The sequence below is a fragment of the Neolamprologus multifasciatus genome, chromosome 15 (genome assembly GCF_963576455.1).
Source record: "Neolamprologus multifasciatus chromosome 15, fNeoMul1.2, whole genome shotgun sequence".
NCBI lineage: Eukaryota > Metazoa > Chordata > Actinopteri > Cichliformes > Cichlidae > Neolamprologus > Neolamprologus multifasciatus.
Genome location: NC_140453.1, coordinates 34,698,245 through 34,717,600, shown reverse-complemented (window position 1 = coordinate 34,717,600; position 19,356 = coordinate 34,698,245). Strand labels below are relative to the sequence as shown.

General features: G+C 40.3%; 2 protein-coding genes across 2 annotated transcripts; one reads left to right on the top strand and one right to left on the bottom strand.

Annotated features, from left to right (window-relative positions):
* Positions 1-6,932: 6,932 nt before the first annotated feature.
* Positions 6,933-10,042, top strand: gamt (guanidinoacetate N-methyltransferase). The gene is made up of 6 exons (XM_085132255.1): positions 6,933-7,251; positions 8,483-8,628; positions 8,749-8,812; positions 8,936-9,003; positions 9,210-9,320; positions 9,789-10,042. The coding sequence occupies exons 1-6, from the start codon at positions 7,074-7,076 to the stop codon at positions 9,927-9,929; spliced, it is 708 nt and encodes a 235-aa protein (XP_084988381.1). The 5' UTR covers positions 6,933-7,073; the 3' UTR covers positions 9,930-10,042.
* Positions 10,043-14,143: 4,101 nt separating this feature from the next.
* ndufs7 (NADH:ubiquinone oxidoreductase core subunit S7) lies at positions 14,144-19,319 on the bottom strand. The gene is made up of 8 exons (XM_085132253.1): positions 19,227-19,319; positions 18,346-18,382; positions 17,716-17,787; positions 17,494-17,614; positions 16,555-16,734; positions 16,197-16,243; positions 15,205-15,293; positions 14,144-14,529 (listed from the first exon to the last, which is right to left on the bottom strand). Exons 1-8 carry the CDS (start codon positions 19,240-19,242, stop codon positions 14,432-14,434), a joined length of 660 nt encoding a protein of 219 aa, XP_084988379.1. The 5' UTR covers positions 19,243-19,319; the 3' UTR covers positions 14,144-14,431.
* Positions 19,320-19,356: the final 37 nt, after the last annotated feature.

Sequence of the window (19,356 nt, the reverse complement as noted above, 5' to 3'; positions counted from 1 at the left end):
AAATTCCATCTCAAAGTCAACTTTATGATTGATATCCCAGTGTTATGTCATGTTTTTTCTTTTATTTATTTATTTATGCTCATTCAAATGTAAACGCTCCACCAAGAGATGTAATAATATAATAATAATAATTATTATTATTATATTATCCATGAATGACAGTGTTTTTCTCTCGAGGTATGCTTTTGCGGCATTGGCAGTCTGTTTGTGACTATTGTCATGCTGAAAACTTGAGCATTTACCAATCAGACAGATGTTATTGCATATTGGATCAAAATCTGATGCCGTCATTATTTCATTACTTTTGACAAAATCACCAACATCACTGGCTGAAATGCAGTTCAAGCCATGAGAGTATCCACCATGTTTTATAGATAGCTATAGACAATCACCTCCTGAACTCCTGCATACACAAAAACGTAAGACTTGTTGTTACTGATTTTCAGTCCAGTTCTTTAATCATTACCTTAGACTCAGACAAAAAAATTATGCCCATCAAACTGTATGTATTTTTTGCTAGATTTAACTAAAGCAATTGAAAGAAATTGTGTTTTTATGATAGGCTGCTAATTACAAGTGCCTAAAGATAGTTGTCTATTATGTGTAGACACAACACCAGTTCTCTGAGTTAAGTGCCCATTACACTTCAATGATCCATAGAACAGTGTTGAGTGGTTCAAAAAAATGGTCAGATATGAGAACTGGACTGAAATAAGTGATAAAGTGACCAATGTCCAAAGAAAAACTTTGAACCCTCAGAAATCCTATTACTTATGACCACATTAAAGTCTGACTCCTTGGAACCTGGCTCGAGACATTTACATACACTGCTTTAGTTTTTAAAAACTGTAAGCTCAGCCTCCAACAATGTTACAGCAAAGAAGAGGTCCAAAATCAACTTTCCTCCTCGCAGACGACAAATTTTATGCAAATTCAGACCTTACTTCAATATTTGTGCCTGATAACCAGATGGTGACGTGACAACGGCTCTTTAAATAAAACCACACACAAGTGACAGCAGTGACAGTTTAAACATGGAATGCAAATCCAAGTGTCAGGGGTGACACATGATGTGTGATTACATAACACTTTACATGCACAATGCCCATTAATTTTTTATTTTTTTTTAATGATTGAAGTCTTCTGTGTTCTGAACAGAGTGTGCTTATGCTGCCAATAGTACTCTGGCAAATTAGACTTATTCTACCCTCAGTAAGGTATTATTTGCTCCTGTGTGTGGTTGTAAATAAACAAACTCTCTGTATTTATATCCTCGTTATATGTAGACATGCTGATATTATTCAGTGCTGTAATAACACGATTTTCCCACTACAATCATTAACCACCAATCAGACAAATCGGGTTTTTGTTGAACGTATTATTTTGAACCTTATTATTTTTCTGGGCATCATTACAGAAAAATATGCTTATGAGAACGCCAGACTGTATATCGTAAAACTCCCCATCGCACATTTATTGTAACACTCTCTGAAGGATCAACAAAATCCAAGTCATATCAGATTAAATGGAAAAACTGTCAGGAGAGAAAAAACTCGAGCTCTTTCACTATAAAACATAAAAGTACTTCATGTACATCTCATAATTTATACACATGCTGCCTCCTTTACTCTCATTGAAGCCATTAAATTGTGTAACTTGTAACATTCAATAATTGAAGAACTAATTAACAATGAAAATAGAGACATAGAGGTGTGCAGATACCCCCATGTGGTTGTGTTCCCTGAACTTTCCTAAATATTTTTGTGGGAACTGTGAATGTCGGAGAGATTCACCTTCTCACTCAGTCCTTGGAAGATCCTCTCTCTCTCTCTCTCTCTCTCTCTCTCTCTCTCTCTCTCTCTCTCTCTTTTCCTTTTTGGAGGACAAAGTGAGGTTACAAATCAGCATGTCAAGATTTATAACACACTCTCCGCTGGGACTGAAGCCAATTTTTCTTTCAAATTGCTTCGCATGTGGGGGGAAACAGCTGATCATGTTTCTCAGAAGAAATTGGCTCGCTTGAAATGGGTACTGTTATGTTAACAGGGAGTTATAAAAGAGCAGGAGCGGGAGATGGTGATATGCAGCAAGCACACTCACTCTGTACTCACTAATTATTAGTCGTCAGTAATCTCAGAGTTACTTGAACAATGTTCAGCTACATTCTGCACGTGCATTTATGAATAGTTTGTGTTTTTTCTCATTTGAAGAGGATCTTAAATGGGGAAAATTATGATAATACAACACATCATGTCATCATCACGAGTTTTGTCAGACAAATTAAAAGTCTATTTGTACACAAAGCAGTGCCAATAAAATGCAAAGTCAGTGGTCTCTTGTGTAACTGCAGCCCTTATCTTTCGATCCTAAAAGGTCCAATATTTCCTGATCTGTAGTAGTAGCTATAACCACTTCTACTACTGCTGCTATGAATCTGATGCTGTTTAAAACTGATGCTGTTAAAAACAGATCCAATGGTCAGCAGGCAGCTTTGCAGCACTGCAGTCTTTGTGGAAAGGCTGTCATGAAAGTCAGTCTTGCATCATTCATCTCTGACAGTTGCCATAATACCGTAAAGCCCTGCACTGCTGTTGCCTCTTTCTCACAATAAAAAACAAGACAAAACAAAGCAAAAGATTTACAGTCATTCCTGCTGTGTGCTGCAAAAACAAGAAGGGGTAAATGATTTTGTTGGTTACCACTGGCTGTGAAGTTGTGCCTCTAACCTGCCTTTGACTGCTGCCACTGGGACACTGGTTGACCATGAGTTATTACAGCGTTACTATGGAGATATTATTTATGAGATACTATCATGATAGATGTAAGCATATAAATACATACATACATACATACACACACACACACACACACACATATATATATATATATATATATATATATATATATATATATATATATATATATATATATATATATATATATATATATACACATATTTTTTTTTGTCCTGTCTCCTTCCCCTCACCTCCAACTGGTCCTGATCCTGCCCCTCCCTAGGCAGGATCTGGACCAGTTGGGGGCCAAAACCAGGCCCCTCCCTGGGCCTGGTTTGGTGCAGGTTTCTTCCTGTTAAAAGGGAGTTTCTCCTTCCCTCTGTTTCCAAGTATTTTGCTCACAGGAGGTCACCTGATTGTTTGGGTTCTCTCTGTGATATTGTAGAGTCTTTAACTTACAGGGCATCTCCCTATGTCGACAAGAACAAAGCACAAACTGCTTGACAGAGTAGAAAAACTTCAACGACACGCTGTAGTGACATTTGAAAATATGGAGAGAGAAAACAGGTGAGTTTATAAGAAACGCTCAGTGCATCATGCAAAGTCCCCCAGCACACCAAGCCTATAGCTGTATAATACAAAGCTTGTAGGATTTTGTTAATTAATGTATTTATTTATTTTTGCATGTATTAAAATAAGGCACATTCTGATCAGTCCTGCTGCCAGTAGATAAATACCTGTCAGTAACTGTCACTGCCACTAGAGGGGCGGTTTCCACAGTTTGTTACAGCTGGAAAAGTATTAAAATGCACATAATCATTTTAAATAATATTATCTTGTAGTTAATTTCTACTTTTTACTTTCATATGTTTGGTTGGAAAAACTGTAATTTATGTCCATGTCGATTTTAAATTTATAGCACAATTTTTAAAGCAACAATAGATTTAATAAAAAAGTTTAAAACATAAATCTAATCTTATAAGTAAGACCTATAAGATTAGATTTCATAAGATTTATGTTTTTATTAATGAATAATAAAGGATGTAAGACAGAAACGTGTTAATAAAAGTTTGTTACATAAAGAGCAACACCAGCCTGATTCTTGAGATGCTTTTTAAACTTTCAGCTGTGATTTAATCTGACCTAGCATCAGAGCTACCTTCCCCTTTAGGTTCTATTTTAAAACTCCGGACCAGTTAAAAATTTCTCATCTGAAGATATGAACGTGTTTGTATTGACTGTGAAAATATGACGTTTTAAAACAACCTTAACTGACATCCGCTCTTCACTGCAATTCAGTACCTACACCGCCCAACCAGAGTGGGACATTTTGGAGGTAAATCTCCTGAAAAGATCACTGGTGTGTCCATGACATGACTGCATTTTAGTGCTGCAGAATAAGAGTAATGTTTTATTGTTTCACATATCAAAGGCAGAACAAATCAAGTGCCTCGTGTGAGAAAGAGAGGTAGGTGGATGAAAACACGATGTGGTGAGGACTCTCACCGAGGAGCCAGCCCCTCTCTGCCTCACCTAATGGGAGTGAAGTGGATGATGAGTAACCTGGGCAGAGGGGCCTGACCAAAAGAAGACGATCTGCCTGTAGTGACGCTGGCTAACACAGGGTTTATAAGCTTGAAGTTAAATGGAAGTCCTTGGTGGAAAACAAATGAATGAAGATCCTGAAGTTATTCCCATTGTGCTAATCAGGAGTTTTATGATAAATCCATTGCTATTACAGCTGCAACCTATCTTCAGTTGATTGCTCTGCCCTCCACACTCCCAAAAAACATCTTTGTTTGACCAAAGGTGCAAAATCCAAAGATTAAGACTCACTCAGATGGAAAACACTCACATTACAGAAACTGCATGAAGCTGCTGAATTCCCACATTTATCCAAAAAATTGTTATTACTATTATTATTGTTGTTACTGTAATACTCCTTCACAGCATGATGTGTCACTGTTAGTTAGCTCAATAACACCATCGTACTCCTATAATATTAATTACAATGTATATAACACAAACATAACGTATATGGAGTTGTGTTTTGGACACAATATTCTGTCAGTCATAACATCAAAGCTCCAGTGGAAACATGTGAGCACTATTTAGCTTATTGTAAAGAGTTCCTGCAGTGTTTGAGTTTGTGAGCAGAGCTGGCAAAACATCTGGGGAAGTGTATTTACTTGATCATTTGAAGGATGCGAAACAAATATTAAGCTCACATTTATAATAGTAATGTGTTTGCAATGCAGGAGTAAAGGCCTAACTACTTCTTAGAGTAGTGGCTTTTAATCTGCTTATCCCTTTGACTGAACTGTTCCAATGTTGTGCAACTGGAGCCAATGTACAGCATTTGTGATTAAGAGCAAATGGCAATGGCTAACTTCAGCATGTCCATTTAGAGAGCAGAGCAAAACAAACACCTCTCACTCTGCTGATAATTCTAGATCCTACACTCAACTCAAAACAGGACATTTCTACATCAGTTATTGAGGCTAATTTTCTCCTGGATATGTAATGTTTAGTATCACTTTATACTGCTGATCTTGAATAATTAACCAGACAGTGCACACAGCTACCAAGGGATCCCACGGGTTTATCGCTGCTTTTGGAAATTAGATTTAATGTTAAGTGTGTGCTGCTGAATAACAACATCACAATATCTGCCTGGCTGAGTGTGGTGGAAAAGTGCTGCATCAAAACCTTGTTTTATGACATTTATTATTTCTATTTCCTTTCCTCAAATGGTGCGTGTCAATGCTGCTGTCAATTTTATTGTAAAAAAACTAAACAAAAAAAAAAACCCAATCGTACTGTAATTACTGGTAACTTACATTACTATAAAATTTACAGTAACCTGTTTACAGTGTAGGGATTGCACTTCCATGTATTAGTCATTATTTACATGTACAGAACAAAAACTGTGACTACAAACTAAATAATCCCCAGATTATGGGGGAAGGTTTCGAGATTGTATTTCTACAAGTGCTTTTCCCCTCAGCATGGACTGTTAACTTGCATTCAACCAAAGCCTGTTCAACCCCGAACACTACTCAGTACCACTTGAATTACAAACTGAAACCAAAAAGCTTCCAGTATGTGTATATAAATCTGTATATTCAAACTGAGACATGCTGAGGTTTCAGAAAAGGAAATCCGGTTCTAGGGGTTAGTTTAAGTACACATTTAGATAGACATGTTAATATGAGAAAACAAAGATGAGTTTCATTAGGTCATCTCAGTTTTTCTACAATGCTGCTGTAGTAAATAAAAATAAATCCATCAGCATGGCTCTTCGAACTTAAATTCTAAGAAATTCATGAGTCAAATTACAGAAAAAATTCTGCTAGTTTATTGTCTAGACCAGGATGTCCAACTCAAGGCCTCAAAGGCCGGTGTCCTGCAGGTTTTTGATGTATCCTTGATCCAACACAGCTGATTCAAATGGTCAAATAACCTCCTCAACATGTCTTGACGTTCTATAGAGACCTGGTAATAAACTAACCCTTTGATTCAGGTGTGTTGACCCAGGGTGAGATCTAAAACCTGCAGGACACCGGCCCTCGAGTTGGACACCCTTGGTCCTGACTGTAATTATAAAACAGAAGGGTTTTCTTAATTTGCAGATAAAGTGCTATTTTTTCCATTTTGGATCCACTGTGAAAAACATGCATTTCTAAAATGATAAAGAAAAACAAAAAATATCTCTATCATTTGTTTATCTATGACGTAATTACTTTGGTGTGGTATGGATACCCTGGTGCAGGTGTCCCCAACTGCAGGCCTCGAGGGCTGGTGTCCTGCAGTTTTTAGATGTGTCCTTGATCCAACACAGCTGATTCAAATGGCTAAATAACCTCCTCAACATGTCTTGCAGTTCTCCAGAGGCCTGGTAATGATTCAGGTGTGTAGACCCAGGGTGAGATCTAAAACCTGCAGGACACCGGCCCTGGAGGCCTGCAGTTGGACACCCCTACCCTGGTGGATCTTGATCAGCAGAAAAAGCTGTAAAAGTTATAAGAAAAAAAAGAAGTCCAAAATATATGTCCTCATTTACAGTTTCCAAAGCCGGTGGCCAAAGGGAGTCCCTGTTGGGCCGATTCTGGCCCCCAGGCCTTAGGTTTGACACACAGGTTATTTCCCAATGAGTGAACCATCTTGTTGTCAGAGGATCTTGGAAGCTCTTGTGTGTGCGCACTCCAAACTAAACTCCCGTCGAGTCAGCACTTTAACCCAGATATAAACCGCGACCTCCCGCCTTCCCCTCCCTCTTCTGTGTGGAGACCCGGCCTGTCAAACCGTTCACCAGAGCCGAACTGCATCAAAACAAAAATGACCACCTCTGCTCAGCCCATATTCTCAAAGGGAGAGGACTGCAAGGCCACCTGGCACGACGCTAGCGCGGGCTACAATGAGGCCGACACGCACCTGGAGATCATGGGCAAGCCTGTGATGGAGCGCTGGGAGACGCCGTATATGCACTCCCTGGCCACTGTTGCTGCCTCAAAAGGTAAAAGCGGTTACTTGTATGAAAGTGGCTCGTCCTTTGTCGGACACTGTACTCTGCGTCATGCGGTTTGTCCGATAATGGAGTCAGAAGGCACACACGTACTATTTGTAAACACTTAGATGCCATCCAAAGGATACTATATGAAAACAAACTGTGGTCAGATGAATGAAAAATCATGACATCACGTGGGAGAAAACCAAACAGGGGAAAATGTACGTTGATATTATTTTTCAACTATACATACATGTTATTTAGTTTGAATGGAGTTTTCACACATATTTGAGCTTTTCTCTTCATTTACGGTTACTGATCTTGTGAGCACACGTGGCAGTGTGGTCAGTACTGGTGAGTACTACAACAGCTGTTACTTCACTCCAGGGACAGAGCACAGAAATCAGTCTGCGGGAGAGGGGGGGGTCATCCGCTTTTAGCTATATGTGAAAGTAGACCGATCCACATGACCTCACAGACAGCATGTGCACACAGCAGTCTGCACAATTTTGCAAAATTGCACAACTTTCTCACACTTGAAAGTGTTATTATTTGTTTAGGTGATTCAAATTGTTCTTCTAATGAATGCATGCTTCAATCAGTGTGACTTCCATTGCACAGCGTTGTTAGACTGGGGTCGTTTTACATTTACACTGTAGTTTTACCACTTGTTTTACAAAATGACTTCTCCTTTATGTGGAACAGTAGCTTTTCTTATGTTTTCACCTGTCGATACAAGTAAAAATGTTATTTTGCACAGCCCAGATACTTTTCATTCACTTTCACTAAGTTTTATTAGTATTTTTAGATATTTTTACCTCATCTGCACACATTGTTCTGGGACTACACAAAAATGAATACATTGAAAAGTGTGAAAATAACACTCAGCTCCTCTGATAGATCTTCAAAAATACAAAAAAAAAATCTCCTATGAAAGGGTGAGGCAATAACTAAAAGGCTTCAGCCCACATCTATTTATATTCCACTGAATGGAAATTAAACCCTTTGGCCTTTCTGTTCAGCCACAAGTCTGAGTGTTATCATGAAAATCAGCTCTAGTACTAGAATTATCACAGACATGTAAGAAAAACGGTAATATGATAATGGCCTCCCCCTAACCTAGCTTAGCTGGAAAAGACATTTTGACAGCACATCTGTGCAGTTATGCAGAAATACTTTGATACTCATGCCGCCGAATCTTTAGCAACATCTTTTGTTTGTGTTTTGAATGATCGGGTAGGCGGTCGGGTGCTGGAGATTGGTTTCGGCATGGCCATCGCTGCCACCAAAATCGAGTCTTTCCCCATTGAGGAGCACTGGATCATCGAGTGCAACGATGGAGTCTTTGCCCGCCTGGAGAACTGGGCAAAGTCTCAGCCACACAAGGTCAGTAGGTCTGATGAATCTATAGGACACTAAGACATCAGCTGATCTACCTGCATGCAGGACTAGCTTATAGTAAATTTTACTGTTCCTGGCCTTAAATGCTGATTAATGTTGCTGCAGGTCGTCCCTCTGAAGGGCCTCTGGGAAAATGTTGTCCCCACTCTGCCAGATAACCACTTTGATGGTGAGACAGATGAAGCTTAAGCTGTTTTCATATTTAAGAGTTAGATTTTGTTTTTGTTAAAGGATAAAAATGCATTAAAAGGTGTGATTGACCTGCTGATAACACACTGTCCTCCTCTCTCAGGTATCCTGTATGACACATACCCTCTGTCAGAGGAGAAGTGGCACACTCACCAGTTTGATTTCATCAAGGTAGGTAGTTGAACCTACCTGTGTGTACTTGTAAATACTTACAGTAAGTTACACACAAGGAATAAAGTAAAGAAAGTAGAACAATTTGAATGACCTATGTTTGAAGAGATCAGTTCATCTGTAGTGTGGAGAGGCCTTTGGTCATATAGCCTCGTATGCTTACACACAAGGAAGGGCTGAGGGGTTTTTGTGTGTGTCTTCTATAGGGTCATGCTCACAGGATGCTGAAACCTGGTGGTGTCCTCACCTACTGCAACCTGACCTCCTGGGGCGAGCTGCTCAAGACTAAATATGACAACATTGAGAAAATGTTTGAGGTTGGTGCAGTGGCTAATAGACATACTGACATTTAATGAGCTGTAATTGCGTTGCTTATGAGTTTCTAATGCATTATATGCTTAAAACGAGCAGTGCAGAACCGGGAACGTTGTTGCTGTCGTTAAAGTATCTGCAACCGCTATGTTGCAAAAGGAGGACGAGCACATAAAAAAACAGATGCATGTAATTTCAACACGATTTACAAATGATAAATTATTGATTCATAACATGTGATTTTAATTTTAAATGCACATCAGCTGAAGATTGAACCGGTTGGACCACTCATAAACACGTCTCAGGCCTGTGAGTCTAGGACTCGATTAATTCGTCAGTGTAGCACAGCACCGGGATTGGTTGAGGCAATCTCTGGAAGGTTAATGATAAACAGGAGCGTTCTGTAGAGGCCGATAACGCCGTGAGACGCCTCACGCTGACCGTCTCTCTCCCCTCCCGTTAATGATTTCCAGGAGACCCAGGTGCCTCATCTGGTCGAAGCAGGCTTCAAGAAGGAGAAGATTAGCACCACCACCATGGACATTGAACCACCCAGTGAATGCAAATACTATTCCTTCCGCAAGATGATCACTCCCACTGTTGTAAAAGAATAAAGTATATAGACACCAGTATAGCATTTTTTTCCTCTCTAACGTGCCTTTTCCTCTGACCTCTGCCATATATATATATATATATATATATATATTCAATAAACTCCATCCAACTCTACTCCTTTACACATCCTTGTAATTACTTTGTCATGAGTTTGTCTCCCTGTTTGGTTTTAATATAACATTTCAAACGACTTCTGGAGTACAGCGTAGTTTTTAGCTCCAGTTTTGGGGGTCTGCACAATCACCTAGCTACAAAGATATTTCCGTAACAAACGTGAGACAACAGCAGAGTTGCATTTACACCCCACTGAGGCTCACCTGTTTCAGGTCTTTAATCACACAGCATCTCACACCATGCGCAGCCCAGTTCTAGACCAGCGAATATATCACTGCATGTTCAAAGACATGCTTTGTAATGAGTTTCACAAAAGTGTCCACCATGAAAAGTCTGTAAACTTATATTTATGTGAAATCTGTCTTTAATGCCAAATCGGTGCAAAAGTTTCCAGTAGTATTTCAGAAGTTATACTGTATGCATGCACTCATTGGCCACTTTGTTAGGAACACCTGGTCACTTTCTCGTTGATGCTGATATCTAATCACTACTGACATGGCAGCTGCTCTGGTGCACTTAGACATATAGACATGGTCAAGACAACATGCTGAAGTTCAAACTGAGCATCAGAATGAGGGAGAAAGGTGACTGAACATTTCAGAGTGTTTCAGGAACTGCTGAGATTTTCCCACGCAGCCATCTCTATGGTTGCCTTGTTGGAGTGAGCGCTCAAAGGAGAAAGGTCAGACTGCTTTGAGCTGATAGGAAGACAACAGTAAATCAAGTAACCATGAGTTACAAACTAAGATATGCAAGACCACCTCTGAGACTTTTGGATGGTAGGGTGAGACCCTGGTGTAAACGGTCCATGAAACCATGAATCCATCTTGCCTCGTATCCACAGTTCAGGCTGCTGGTGGTGTTTTGGTGTGTGTGTGTGGGGGGGGATATGTTCTTGGCACGCTTTGGGCACCATAGTACCAACTTAGCATTGTTTAAACACAGCCTGCCTGAGTATTGTTGCTGACTGTGTCAGTTAGCACAGTGTACTAATCGTCTGATGGCTGCTTGCAGTAAGATAACACACCATGTCACAAACTCCGATCATCTCAAACTGCTTTCTTGAACATGAGTTCACTGTAATCAAGTGGCTTCCACAGTCACCAGATCTCAATAAACGGAGCACCTTTGGGATGTGGTGGAACAGGAGATTCACCTGCAGCACCCGTGTGATGTTGTCATGTCACTATGGACCAGAATCTCTGAGGGATGTTTCCAGCACCTTGTTTAATCTATGCCACGAAGAATAAAAGCAGTTCTGCAAGCAAAAAAGGAGTCCAACCTGACACTAACAACATGTAAGCAATAACACGACCCGTTGTTGAATATCATGCATGTTCACAAGAAAAGGCAAAAAGACTGAAACAATGAAAATCCCATAAAAGTCACCTGCTTAAAAGTGACATATTTCTAATTGCGCGTGATAACATCCGTCTACATAATGAAAAACAATCGTTTAAAACAAGGCATCAGCTGTCAAAAAGTTCATCGAGGTTACCACAGAGTACACTGCACACTATGTTTTCATTTATGGTCTCAGATAACGGTGCACGTTATCTGAACATGTGGAAATAAGTTAGCACCTGGCGCAGACTCATTAATCATTAGACGGATGTGATGATGCAACACCAAGCGGCAGTCAGGTGGGAAACTACAGCAGCTGGCAGATCTGAATCAGGACTTGTATTTTTGCAAGTGTGCTTGTGTGCAAAATGAAGAAGCAAAAAAAACAGACCTTACACCCAAGAGGGTACAAACTACACATGAGGACTGAAACTTAAGTGATATATAAGAAATGAATCAGTGCACATGCACTAACGTAAATCTGCTTATTATAGTTGCCAGTAGTTAAAGGGGAGCGAACAAATGCTAGTTACAAGCATGCATTTTTGGTACAATGCTGTGCAAAAGTCTTGAGCCACCTCTTCTTTCTTTATATTTTGTTTGGAAAATTAGAAATATGTGCCATAGTCCAAAGGACATTCAAGGCTCTTCTCTGGATGTTAGCGGCTCATAGTTCTGTTCTCTGTCAAGATGATCCCACAATGCTTCAGTAACGATGATGTCCGGGCTAGGGTTAGTTTTTAAGCCAATCCATGACTGATTGGGTTCTTCGTGCATTTGTTTCTATCCAGGCATGCTTTTATTGCATTGCCAGTGTGTTTGGGATCTTTGGCATGCTGAAAACTGAAGCTGTAGCTAATCAGATACTTTTCCGATGGTATTGCATTCAAAATAAAAATGGTTAAAACCCTGTGCAAACTAACCTCTCGCAGTGAGAAGGAATTGAACCAGATATTTGAAATGTACGTTAATCACTCCATCAGCCGTGTTGACACTGATCTTCACTCTTGTGTAACTTGGCAGGTGTCAGCCTTTTCTCCCTTTTCCCTTCCTTAAAAACAGCTTCCTGACAGCCACCCTCCCACTGAGACCATTTCTGAAGAGACTTGATCTAACAGTAGCTGGATCAACTGAAGGTCCAGATGCATCCCTCAGCTCTTGTGTCAGGTCTTTTCTGGATTTTTTCCCCCATTTCTTAAGAAGATGACTTTCAGATGCTGTTTTTTCGGCCCGTCACTTTTTTCATTTTCCACACATCCAGTTTCCTCAAAATATTCAAGGATACGTGTTTCAAGATTTAATAATAATAATAATACATTTTATTTATAGGCGCCTTTCAGACCCTCAAGGTCACCTTACAAAAACACAATTTAATTTAAAATCATTTCTTTGCTGTCTGGTTTAGACACAATGTGGGTTCATCCCTTGAGTTAGGTGCCTTTTTTATGTTTGAATGATTCATAGGTTAGTGGCTTAATCGATAACAAAAAACATTCCTGAAAAGAGTTGGCTACAAGGACTGAACTGGAGATGAATAAAAAAGCCAAAGTCCAAAGAAAATCTTTAAAAGACCTTTGGAAACCTATTGCTCAAGACCACTTTAAAAATGACAAGTCTGGCTCCCTGGAAGCATAATAAGTAAACTGCTCAAGAGCTTTACACATGATCACCCCCTGTAATATATCAAGGCTAGTATAGCAATTCAACTGTTGAGGATATTTATTTCAGAGCTTCCTGAAATCTTAGTTTTGGTTTGTACTGCTGTAACTTTTGATGACTTAACTAAATATCAGATGAACCTGTGGACTACAACGTGTTTCAGCTCAGTGAGACTAAACAACACAACCTGCAGAAATGTTTTTAAATGGTTGAGCATCCTGCTGCCTTTTATTGAGCTTCATTATTTTGGTATACATTATATAGACACACACACACACACAAAAAACAAAACAAAAAAAACACTGCTCATAAACATGTAACCTGTTTTATTTTATTTTTGTGGAATTGAAACAATCAGATTAACGGAAGAACATAAAACAAAGACCCTGAAGTCACAGTAAAGAATCTCTGCATACTTGTGTTTTGATTGCACAGTGGTAGAGCAGTGGTTGTTGGGTTTCCTCCCAGAGTTTAAAAACATGCATTTCAGGTTATATTGTGACTCACACTTGGCTGTCATGGCTGCACGGTAGATAACCATAAAGTGAATTCATGTTTGAATTTTTAGGAAACAAACCCCCTCCACATTAACTGTAGGACATCTATGACAGGCGATTTTCACCCACGTAATTCTCGTTGTTTTAGCTTTAGAGCCATTTTATAGGTTACCTTTCTTCAGTTTATGAGAAGTTGTAGAGGCGAAATAAAATAAGAGTAATTCAGCTTGCCATGTATTTTAATATATTTTGATGGGCAGCCCATAAGGGTTAAAAGGGTTATAAGAGTTTGAATATACCTGATATTAGTGATAGTTACAAATCTGCAAATTAGTGCTCTAACGTTAATGTCAGCCTATTCCATTTTACCAGTACATGCAAACATACACTAACCTTTTTACTCCTTTGTGTGCGTTTTAAAAGACCAAACTCAGAGCGAAACAATCAGCACACAATAAAAGTGCATTTTGCTTCCAACCACTGCAGAGCATCCACAAACACCAGTGAAGGTCAGGGCTGGCGATCACAGGAGCCCCCTGGTGGCCGAGACTCGGCTCTGGCGTTCACAGCATCAGAAATGACAACAGCTGGCACGGGACTTCACGCAAGCTCAGTTTATTGAAAATAACACTTAAGATTCTGAAATATGCCACTCATATTCTATCTTCATGAATGACTGATGAGATATAAAGTTTTTCTGATGGCTACTTGAAGACGTGAATTCAATTTAAAGCTGTAATTTAAATACGCAGCGTGTGCCATCTGTAAATTACAACAAAGACTTTAATGAAGTTCGTTCCTGCAGCTCTACATTGAGGAGGAGCAGCGCTCCAAATGCAACCAGAATACAGTGTTTACAAACAGACGCACACACATATACAGATTGTTCACTTCCTGTACCAGATCTTTAATTTCTTCTCACGCTTGATTTTCTTCTGCAGCTGTAAAGTCCCGTAGAGAAGAGCCTCTGCAGTGGGCGGGCAACCTGCAAGACATAAGTACTGATAATGCATGTTTCAACAGAAACACAAGGCCACATTACTGCACAATGACATTAGCACTGCGCAGTCATCTCCTATTTAAAACAATCAAACATCTATATTTGATTACTGCTGATGACACAATTACTAGTTTTCCTACTGCAGCTACAGATCAAGTACGAAAGCTTCTCTCCCCTTCCCCAGCCAGCAGACTCCAGGCTGCCGTGTTTATAAATTATTACTATGAAAAAGATGTTGATCTGGACTAGTGTGGATGGGGAACACAAGACCACAGACTGTGAACACACCAACAAATGTGAGAACAACATCTCTTTGCAAAATCTTAATCTATCATTCAGCAGCAGAAGCACGAGTGAGGTCAGCCACTGAAGGCCTACAGGCGTTTTCATAAAGGTTGACTTGGTTTATTGGCTCAAATCTAACTGATTGCCAGTTCAGCTCCACTCCAGCAGAAAATATATGAAGATGGAAAAGGTCACAGACTGAAGAGGCTTGCAATATGGTAGCAGAAACCCTTAATTTGGTCATTCTTAATAACCAGACTACAGAAATGACAATTCACAAATATCTCTCCACTAACTGGGTGTCTAGACTACATTTTCCACTTTCATTAATAAGAAAATGTGCAAATTTTATCCTTTCTCTGTAATAAACTCTACCTGGAACATAAATGTCCACTGGTACGATTCGGTCACAGCCTCTGACGACAGCGTAAGAATAGTGGTAGTAGCCTCCTCCGTTAGCACAGCTGGAAAAGAAAAAAAAATATACAATCAGCTCTCTTTAAACATGACACCACAGCAGCAACATTTCACGTCAACGTCACAGCAGTAATAAAGACACTGCCGAGTTTCACGTTCAGCTAAATTATGGATTCCTAATGACACGGATGTGTTGTGTCCTAAAACCCAGCGTTGCTTTGATTGTGCTCGACCTTTTCCTCTGATTCCTTTGATTATAGCAATAATCTTGTTGTTGTAATTAGTGTTTTTACTTACACGAAGCACTCATTTCACTACCTGGGACAGGCTTAGTTTTACCTGGTTGACAAAGTTTTGTTAGGTGGTTACGTTTATTTCTTTTCAATCACTTCTTCAGTGCTTTGTTAGTCTTTTGACTTCCTTTACTCTGATTTTGCTGCACCTTTTTGCCTCTTTCTTTGCAATTAAAATAAAACTTCTGCTAAGACAGCTGCTTTTATGCTGCTTCTCTCATTCCTAGCAGAGCTGATCATTAAAAAGCTTATTGTGATGATCCGAAGGTGTCGGGATCCTCAAATCTTCCCCCACCCACCCACCTCAGCCTGCTAGTGTTGCAGTGAGGGTCTGACTCTACGACGTCACAATTTAAGAGTGTGCAAGAGTAAAAATTACAAACGTGCCAGATTATTTGTCTTTGTAAGACTGAGAAGATGGGTGCACACACCAGCTTCTAAACATCGTTTATCATTAAATAAAAAGTGAATAAGTTGCAACTCAAAATTTCATAGGTTGGAACGAGCAGCTTCAGCACTTTGAGATCCAGTCTCTTTATCACAGAAGCCTAATATTTCTTTAACTCTCCCCACCCCCCCAACACCACCACCAAAAAAAGGAACGACTTGATCAGTGGATGGAATAAAAAGATTAGAGGAGATCTCTTCAGGTCTTACCTTCCCATGGAAATGACATATCTGGGCTCAGGCATCTGGTCATACACCTGTTGGGAAGAAGAAGCGGTTCAGACACTCTTATATAATGTCTAACTAAGAACTAATCTGTAGATTCAGCTGGAGGCAGCTTCATGCCAGTCACTCAATCCACCGGCAGGCTGCTCATAATCCAGCCAGCGTTTGCTCAGCTATCCTGCAGACAAACAGCACTGACTATGTCTACAAGCTGTGAGTGAAAACACATTTTTTGTTTCTCCTTCAATTCCCAAACCCAAGTCAAACCTCACACTTCAGCTAATCAGTTAAACTGCAGTTAGGTGATGATGATGATGATGATTAGTGGAGGCCCTTTTCTCACCTTGCGCAGGGCTGGAGCCATCTTATTGGTCAACGTTCCTGCCACGATCATGACATCTGCCTGCCGGGGACTGGCTCTGAATACGACTCCAAAACGGTCCATGTCGTAACGGGGAGCCGCCATGTGCATCATTTCCACTGCACAGCAAGCCAGGCCAAAGGTCATGGGCCACAGAGAGCTCTGAGGAGGAAACAGCAGTCATCGTTTGTGCAGTTTCTGGGCAATAGGCCGCAACGTTCACTGGGTTAACAAGTTTTTGAGGATGTTTACTGTCTCAATGTGTACTTAGCTCTGTATGTGCATTATGTTAATGTGAAAGCAACAAGTCTGCAAGTTACTTTTGGCCCTTTAACCCCCTGTAGTCACGCTGTAGTGTCTAAATCACGTAACTGATTTAAGATGACGTAGCAGCAAGATGCAGCCTCGCTGAGCCTCTGTTTTTAACTCGTTTTGAAAGCCTGGACTTCAAACTGTATACTAGTTTTTAAACTCTGTTGATAAGCCAGAAAAAAAACAACAGAGTTATGATAAACAACTTGCACCATACTTTCTCCTGAATACTGTTGTAACAGATGTTGCATCAAGAAAAAAGGTGTTTGGAGTGAATGGTTAGTGTGTAGTATTGTGTAGTTGAGATGTAGTATAGTCATTTGTTTGATTTTGTGTGATACCAAAGAAGACAAGGTCAATAGTTTTTAAAGGTGAAATATAAAGAGAAAATCAGAAGTAGTCGACCCCAGGGGGTTAAGATCCATGATACCCCAGTTACAGTGACACATTTACAACGTTCTTCAGGTGATGGTGGGGTCACATCACATGCTGACAGAGAACTTGGTTTTATTTCCAGATGTTGACTTTATATCAGACAGCGCACATACTCATGAGTCTAACCCAGACATACAGTATGTTAACACAGCTCACGGTTTCTCATCTACTTACCCTGCGAGCCCAGTTAACCAGGTCGTCCAGCTTGGTGATCACATACTCGCCCTTGCTGCTGGCTGCAGACGTCGGTTTGGCTGCAGCCACCGCCGTGCTTTTCTCTCTAGCTGGCACCACGCTGCAGCAGCAGGAGGAGGAGGGAATGAGAGAGAGTAGAGGGTTACCATGCGCATTAGTTTGAATGTATCTGTTACCACAGAATCTCTCTCATAAACTCACCTTGAGCTGTTGTTATCATTTTTAGCAGTGCTGTGCAGGCTCTTGTGCTGAAGAGCGAAAACTGAAATGGGCCTGCGGGGACAGAAGTAACAGTTAGACATAGCAGGATGTTAAATGTTAAAGCCACTCCTAACAATAAAATAATGCACCACAAAAGCTCTCAGCTTCACAAAAAGACAGCATTTGAAATGCTATCATCATTTGATGGTACCGGGTGATGGACAGATGGGGGGGATTTCTTTGAGGGCGATGCGATGGCAATTTTGCCTGAGCCTTCAAAACCTGGTGGTGCTTTAAAGGATTAACTCGCAGGCTGGCTGCTGCTGCTTGCCAATGTGGAGGAATAAAACCTAACAGCAAATGTTTCAGTGTTTGTTTTTTTCTGGAGGTTGCTTCATCTTGTTATTTTCTCCAATAACAAATTCAGAATGTTGAGAAGTAAAATCGGGTCTACTCTATATGTGTGACTACCTTTTGTTATTTGTTTTTAAGATGACCGCATACAGAATGCATTTGTACACAAGTATAAAGAGAACCTCTTATGAAGTGTGATGCTGTAACAGCTGTAAGCAGGACAAGGCTGGATTAGCATCGGTTTCAATACAAGGAACCAGATTAGAAGGTTCTTACCTTGTTGAAAAAGAGCCAAATATGGCCAGGCGAGGTGCTGCAAAATAAATACAGAACGCATTATTACACAAGGTGAAGAAACTTTAACAACCAGAGAGAGTGCAAGAGCTAGAGGTGTATAAATGGGGCCTTTGCTCAAACTATGCAAAGAAGGATTTTTGCAAGCTATAGGAGCAGCACCATGTCTGCACACGGGAAACACTTTCTCTGCATGCCAAACTACACTGCAACATCTGTTCACTTAAAGTAATGTCAGCACCCAGCTGTTCACAATCCACTAGAAATAAAGTGTAACACTTAAATATTATTATAACCTTATGGTGGGGATGGGGATCTAAGAATAGAAAGGCATTAGGTTTTTTTGCTGTCTGTAACATATCAAATCAAAGCCGAAAAGTAGAAAATTTCTGCCTCGTTTCAAAAAGTCTTTAACTTGTGCTTCTCAAGCTGTGATGATCGCAAACTCGGGTGACAATCCTAAAATTGTAAAGTTTTTACACCAAGTTTGGTTACATGATCAGCACTTCGAACCTGTCGTCTTGCACTGGGAGCCACCAGCTTTAATCCAGTATGGATGCAGTCGTTAGTAAACTAAAATAACAGCAGTCTGGGTGGTTTAAACACGACATTTGTCAAAGCCTGTTTTAATATCTGTTTAATGTGACTGCTGCATGCTAACATGGCTAGCCGCTATGCTAACACAGACAGAGCAAGGTCAGCGGCGCTTTCCTTAAAAGTTACAAACCGCCCGTCAAACGCAGACAAGCCGCCGCGCAGTTCACTCCCCTGGGCTCATTTTTAAAATACTCAGAGCAGCATGAGTATAAAAAGACACCAACGACTACAGAAAAGCGTGTAGTTTCAGTCAAAACATCACTCACCTACCAACGCCGCCATCTTTGGATGTTCTGGTTACGTCAAACGGGCTCTTGTCGTGTCAGAGCGCGAGCTGCTGAGGGCGCTGCTGCCACGTGACAACAACCACATATTCGAGCTGCGCACTTTAAACCA

What these genes read in the sequence shown, in the direction of transcription:
- gamt (XM_085132255.1), top strand. Translation starts at nt 7,074, where the DNA reads ATGACCACCTCTGCTCAGCCCATATTCTCAAAGGGAGAGGACTGCAAG. An exon ending in CAAAGTCTCAGCCACACAAG is followed by an intron (nt 8,629 to 8,748) that starts GTCAGTAGGTCT and finishes ATGTTGCTGCAG; the next exon opens with GTCGTCCCTCTGAAGGGCCT. An exon ending in ACATTGAGAAAATGTTTGAG is followed by an intron (nt 9,321 to 9,788) that starts GTTGGTGCAGTG and finishes AATGATTTCCAG; the next exon opens with GAGACCCAGGTGCCTCATCT.
- ndufs7 (XM_085132253.1), bottom strand. An exon ending in AATGATAACAACAGCTCAAG is followed by an intron (nt 17,615 to 17,715) that starts GTGAGTTTATGA and finishes CTGCTGCTGCAG; the next exon opens with CGTGGTGCCAGCTAGAGAGA. An exon ending in TGGTTAACTGGGCTCGCAGG is followed by an intron (nt 16,735 to 17,493) that starts GTAAGTAGATGA and finishes TTTCCTCCTCAG; the next exon opens with AGCTCTCTGTGGCCCATGAC.